The sequence below is a fragment of the Lipotes vexillifer genome, unplaced genomic scaffold (assembly GCF_000442215.2).
Source record: "Lipotes vexillifer unplaced genomic scaffold, Lipotes_vexillifer_v1.1 scaffold729, whole genome shotgun sequence".
Lineage (NCBI taxonomy): Eukaryota > Metazoa > Chordata > Mammalia > Artiodactyla > Lipotidae > Lipotes > Lipotes vexillifer.
Genome location: NW_006780914.1, coordinates 333,743 through 340,601, shown reverse-complemented (window position 1 = coordinate 340,601; position 6,859 = coordinate 333,743). Strand labels below are relative to the sequence as shown.

Below are 6,859 nucleotides of genomic sequence, written 5' to 3'. Positions count from 1 at the left end.
TCCTGCTGATTTTTCATCTATTTTCAAAATAGTCAATAATTATTCGTCCTTAATATGGCCATCTCTTTCACAGGAATTCTACAATGACTTTTTAAAATTATAGTTGTATAGCTCTTCAAGACCTCAGTAAAAAGGCTATAAATGTTTTATTAGCGCAGCTGAATGGGATGTTATTCCTGCATAAGATAAAATATATTTTCCTTACTCTTTCTCCAATCTCAGTTTGATCTCCATTTGGTAACTGCTCCAAATCGGGAAGGAGAGCACAGGCTTCCAAAACTCGCTCATAAAGCTGCTTCTGCATGGCAGAGCCAAAGAGAATGTTTTCTTGCAAAATGCAATTCTGAATCCAAGCCTGCTGGGAAACATAAGCCACAGAGCCCTAGAAAAGAAATAAATAAAAGAAATACTCTTAACAAGAGAAAAGGAGAACTTGCATGCACCACATTAAAGGAACATATTTAGTCCATGGTTTTGCTTTCTTTAAACTGAATTTAAAAATATTTAGATTATTTCTTAAATGTAAATATATTCTATTTACATTTTAATCTTATATCCTGTTTTAATCTTATGTACTTTTATTAGAGTCCCCTTCAAATGAGTTACTCACTCTAGCTTCTATCAAAGTTACCTGTCTGGTGGGATTTTCTGGAAGCAGACACTGAGTTTATGAGTCAGCTCTACCTACCCTAACAAAGTACCATGAACTGGGTTGCTTGAACAACAGAAATTTCTTTTCTCACAAGTGTGAGATCAGGTGCTGGCAGGGTTGGCTTCTCCTGAGGCCTATCTCCTTAGCTTGTAGATGGCTTTCTTCTCCTGAGTCTTCGCATGGCCTTCCCTTTGGGTGTGTGTCCTAATTTCTTCTTCTCATAGAGATATCAGCCATACTGGATTAGGACCCACCCTCCTGACCTTATTTTAACTCATTATCTCCTTAAAGACCTTATCTCCAAATACAGTCACATTCTCAGGTACTGTGGGTTAGGACTTCAACATATGAATTTGGGGGGAATACAGTTCAGCCCAGAATGTTGAATTTGGAGTGCAAGTTGTTTATTTGGGATCAATTCTTAGGAAAGAAAAGGAAGAAGGAGGATTGGGTAGAGCAGGAAGTCACACAGCAAAATCCAGATCCAACAGAGATTTGGTCAACCCTCCAGAGAGCTATGGAGGTGCATCACCCATCAGAGTTGTTCTCTGTTAGGCTGAACTGGCCCGGCCTTTCAGAGTGGGACCCCAGGAGGCCAGCATGAAGGTGCTGATGTGCTATATGTACTCCCAAGGCTGGGTGGCAAGCCCTTCCTAGAAGTGGGGGTCGGGGCAGCACATCTCTCTCTTCCACGTACTCACTGCTCTTAAATTCATTTTTTGATAAGTTTATGTCTTGACATTATTCTTGAATATGACTCTGCTCCATAAAATATCCTTTTAACTAGCCCTTGTCTTCCAAAGGACTCCCAGTATTTGAACTAGAGACTCACATTTCAATCTGCCCCATGGACTCTATCCAAACACTGATTTGAGTATTTTGAATATTATGCACTCTGTAACAATACCACACATTTAAAGTACTTTCTGACGTAGACCTGTGTGTAACTACCAGTCTTTTGATTTCTACCAACTACTTTAAAGGTCAAAGATTAACTTTTAATTCCTCCTTGTTGAGCATGTAAGACATAGAATGGCTTTTGAGCCAAAACAATATATAGTTCTGATCTGACTTGATCTTGAAAACAAAAGTAATTGCTCTTGAATTGCCTCATTTAGTGAATAACTTTTGATTAGAATAGCATATTAAATCTGTCCTCGGGTGACAGAAGTTCTGAATACTTGATATACATTAGTCAAGATAAGGGGAACAGAGGGTGAAGAACACAGGAGAAAAGACTGTAGAACAGGGAAAAGTGGTATATAATATAAAACCGGAACTAAATACTACATTGAGAGGTGTGGACTTGATGTTCTGGTATGACAGCAGCTGAAAAAAAGTTGATCAATTTTCACAGAGATGTAAATTTTTCCTTTTATCATCATTATAATTATCATTTGCGTCTCACATACAAATGAAAATGTTTTTGTTTCATTTCATCCTTAATAATAAAACTACAATAGAAGTTTTGCTAATTCAAAAATGGACTCTAAATCTCTGATGTTTTATCAAAGAACATTGAATATTGGATACTCTGCAAGAATGATATCTGATGTAAGCCTTAAAAACTGAGAATAGGGGATCTTAGAATTTGAACGTTGGAATGATATGCCTCAAAAAAGTGCTCATGTGAAACCTTGAGAAACAGAAAGATGTAAACAAGATCACCTTATAAATACTAAATGTTAAGTTGGCCATGCCATCATTATGATATTACTACTAAATTAGATATAATAAGGATGACACATATATTTAGGATTAAAAATGTTTTCAGAAATAATTCAGAGTGTGGTACCTCAAATCCTCCACTGATCCAGACCAACAAGCTTCCTTAAAGAACAATGTGGCCAATTATACAGACAGATAATATTGTTTCCCTTTAAAACAAATATCGTATATTAACGCATGTATGTGGAACCTAGAAAAATGGTACAGATGAACCAGTTTGCAGAGCAGAAGTTGAGACACAGATGTAGAGAACAAACGTATGGACACCAAGTGGGGAAAACCGTGGTGGGGTGGGTGGGGATGGTGGTGTGCTGAATTGGGCGATTGGGATTGACATGTATACACTGATGTGTATAAAATTGATGACTAATAAGAACCTGCAGTATAAAAAAACAAACAAACAAACAAAAAAACAACTAATACTAAACTTTCTTTCGGATATTTGTATGGAAATACGTTAATATAAATGTTGCAGACATTACATGAAATTTCTAAAAATCTTATATGTTCTGGTATAATGTTATAAGTCATAATTCTAGTTATTACTTTAAAATGTATATCTCAGAAATAACTAAATTTCATTGTCAGTTGATTATTATGAACTTTCATCAAATCTTTAAAAAAAAAAAAAAAGAAAAACAAGCCATTAAAGAGAAATTCTTCCAAGAGAATTAAAACACGTTATATACCTCTGAAAAAAAAAAAAATATATATATATATTGTTTCTCTTTGACAACCCTAGCTTAACATAAACAAAGTGTGTCCTCTCTGCTTTACGATTAGTAATAGCAATGTTATGGTTTCTATTATCACCATGAACACTTTCTTAATTAAGAATTCTCAAAGGTATCAGAAATAATCTTTAAATCTTACCATGAGTACCTCAACAATCATAATGAAGATAACAACAACCATAAAAATTCATAGGGAGCCAGCTGACTCTATGCCAAGAACTAGTCTGTCTTTGCACATTATCTTATTCAATCTACTGCTTAACCTTTCAAGCTTATTATTATCATTTATGCATCAGGTGAAACCTAGAATTGCTATTGTTTTTATCTTGATACACTCCTAATTATTTTTCAAGATTAAATAAAAGGCTACCTACTTTCTGATTGTTTTTCTCTTTAAAGCAGAATTTGTTGTTTTTATACCGTTTCATTTAAAAAATCTAATTTAAATACTTGTTGTAATTGACCTTAGTATCTCCCTCACTGGACTATGAACGCTGTAAGAAGAGTAGCATATCCTATTCATGTTTATTTCCCTGGTACTAAGTGCTAGGCACATAGTATGTGCTCAATAATTGCTTTGTGAAATTAACCAAAGAAACTGAACGATAATAAAATCAACATGACAAGCATTATATTTTTAAAGGATACTTACTGGCCTAGGAAAAGGTATAGTCATCTTGATCGACAGACAAATGGCTGATTGCAATCATTAGGAAGCACATAAGGAGACAAAGATCGTGTACTTAAAGTTAAAGAGTAGTGGTATTCGTTAAGTGTAACCTTATCAGAAAAAGTCCTAAAAATCATACTTGATTCCAAACTAAGAAATAGCAATGCTGAGAGAGAAATAAATAATCCCAAAGAACTGGAGTCAGGAAAGATATAAAGACATGAGGAAAGATATATTATAAACAAAAAATAAAAAGATTTGGAGTTGCTTTTTCCTCGAGAGCAAAACTGTGAAGACAGTGGTTTCAGATCCATAGAGCTTCTCCATCTTGTCAGATGTGAGAGGAGCGAATAGGTAGTATTCTACCTAAGAGTTAGTTAGGTCTAAGGAAAAACTCATTAGATAGTCTAGTATTTCAAAGAAGAAAAAGCTGATGAAGAACTTCTTGAATTCTTATTCCTACTTACCTTTATGAATAAAACAAATGGCTGGGAGTAGACCTCTCCTTAGTCCAAAGGCTTAAATTTAAATGTAAGCTATTAATATTATTATTTTCCTGAGGTTTTCCTAGGTCAAAGGTCTTTCTCATGAGCAACTACAAGATTTCTTAGAAATGGAACGGCCGTAATTACTTAGGAAACGTTGCAGTGAATGATAATTAGAAACCTAATCAAACTACATTATAAATCACATTCGTTTCTCTATAATTGGTTGCAATTTAGTTAATATCATCAAACAACTACCATAAGCATTCCTAAATGATTTGCTGAAGTATTTGGAGGACACAATGCTCTTACTAAGCCATCCATAGTTAATCGATTTCTGTGGAAATTTAAATGATTGTTACAAACTAAAATTCTCATTAAATACTTGCATCTTCAATTCAATTTGATAAATTCTTATTGACACTAATGATATACTGGCTGTAGCCTGTTACACTAGGAGATGTGAAAAGAATGCATTGTTGACTTTACCTTTCTTTGGACTACTCCTTTAAGTTTCTCCATTTCCCCTAAAACGGCAGAAAGCAGAGATGATTTTCCAGACCCAACTTGCCCTATAACAGCCACTAAAGCTCCTTCTGGAATCTTTATGTTTAAGCTGCATGACAAGAAAAGGAGAGAGATGACATAAGAAGTTCTTGTTATAATTGTTTTTAATGTATATTCCTAGACAAGTCACTGTATCACTGTACTGGGTATCATCCCTGAAATTGCTGCTATTCTCATTGTCCTACATTATTCTACAAACACCCAAACTTCCAAAATGCAACAGCAAATGCTGCAGAGGAAAACAGAGGAAATGAAAAGGGAAAAAAGAGAGTAAAACAACCATAAAAATGAAATGTGCAGTGAGAGGTTTAAAAAAAATATTGTAAATTCCAATAGATTCATCTTCTGCTTAAAAACTCTAAAAAATAAAAACATGGAACATTATAGAATTCAATGCTAAAATTTTTTTGTTTTTAATTTTCCCCAAACCATGACTTACTCTTTTAATATTGGAATCCCTGTTTTATCCCAGGAAAAGGAAGCATTTGTAAAACCAATGGCATGATCTAGGAAGAAAAAATAAATACAAATGTATCTTAGAATCAATTGTCTTCAGCCTAGAAATCAAATAAATATTGAATACAAAGAGGAACTGCTGACCTCCTATGTACTTTGTTTCTATACTTCGAGGATGAAAGTCCTCAGTATTGAGAAAGTCTTCCAAACGAACCAATGATATTCTTGTCTATCAAAATAAATGCAAATGAAATTTCTTGTGTTTCAAGCACAAGTTAAACTGAAAAGCATTTATTGTGAATTACAGTATGATTAAAAATTTTTGATGCAAATTGAAGATATTAATAAAAATATTCAGCAAGCATAGTTTGCATTGTTTTGATAAAAATATTCAGCAAGCATAGTTTGCATTGTTTTAATGTTTATAAATAAGTCCATCCATAAAGAAAAAGAACAGTTTCAAGGATCAAAGATCAAAACAAATATATATGCAGGAAAGCATGAGAAGAAGAAACCAAAATTCCTCCTTAATATTCTAGTAAAAACATAATAACTGATTAATTAATAATTATACAAAAATTAGTTTTTAAAAGCAACTTCAGGACAATTGAATGAATTCTGCTTCTGAGCATAAATAAAATGATTGTTTTGACAATAGTAACATTTAGTTACAGTAAAATACCTGTAAAATGTTTAGCTACAATTATGATAGAATCATTTTTCCCCCTGAAACTGACTTGCATGAAACCTCTAGTATATTTCTATTCACTTTATGCTAGAAAATGTCTATTGTTAATGGATATGATGTAATTGGGCTGTGGTTTTGTTTACCAAGTGTGTCATATCAATATGCAGAGCTGGTTCTTTTTCTTTTTCTTCTCTTTTCTTTCTTTTTTTTTTTTTGACAATTGTTCTCCTTATTTGTTTAGTGACAGTAGTAGTATACCACTTGGAGTTGGAAAACACTTTGCCATACCAGACCTTTAGCTAGATTCTAATTTCAAAAGCAAAACTAAACTGTTACTCTATGAATGACATTTTCTTTAAGAGAAGTGTGCTGTGAAACAAGTGTTAAAAGCATCACAACAATAGTACTTCTATGCCCTCTGTTGGTCATTATTAGTAAAATAACATCAAAATGGTATTATGTAACAAAAATAGCTTAATTGGTATTTACTATAGAAGTATGTTACTCTTCATTTAAATAATTTAAAAATTAAAAGGCAAAGTTCTTAGATCAAAGAGCCGGTTCCAATAAGCAAAGATTCACTTTGTTTATGAACCCAGACTTGAAAAGGATTTGGTGGTGGAATGCCCAAACCTGATATCAAAAAAATTTAACTGAGAAAATCTCAGGGCAAAGGGATGAAGGAACTCAGTTCTTTGGATTCCTTGTGGTTTTGGCCGCCTTCTACTCATTATAGCATCTAAAGAGCCTCTAGCAATTGGAGATTACAATAAAAGCAGGCTGAACCAGATACCTCATACAAGGTTTGTTGGCAGACTGATATTATCAATGCACTTTTCTCCCTGGTTTATTCATTCATTATAGATGAAATGCTGCTGA

At 33.5% G+C, this 6,859-nt stretch overlaps 1 protein-coding gene across 1 annotated transcript in view; it reads right to left on the bottom strand.

Annotated features, from left to right (window-relative positions):
• LOC103084410 (putative ATP-binding cassette sub-family C member 13) overlaps positions 1-6,859 on the bottom strand; it is an 81,144-nt gene that overhangs the window by 42,787 nt on the left and 31,498 nt on the right. The window contains exons 10-13 of the mRNA XM_007454284.1: positions 5,437-5,521; positions 5,276-5,342; positions 4,759-4,885; positions 206-382 (exon numbers count right to left, since the gene is read on the bottom strand). Of these exons, the coding sequence (XP_007454346.1) occupies positions 206-382; positions 4,759-4,885; positions 5,276-5,342; positions 5,437-5,521 (456 nt within the window). The remainder of the gene's footprint in view (positions 1-205; positions 383-4,758; positions 4,886-5,275; positions 5,343-5,436; positions 5,522-6,859) is intronic.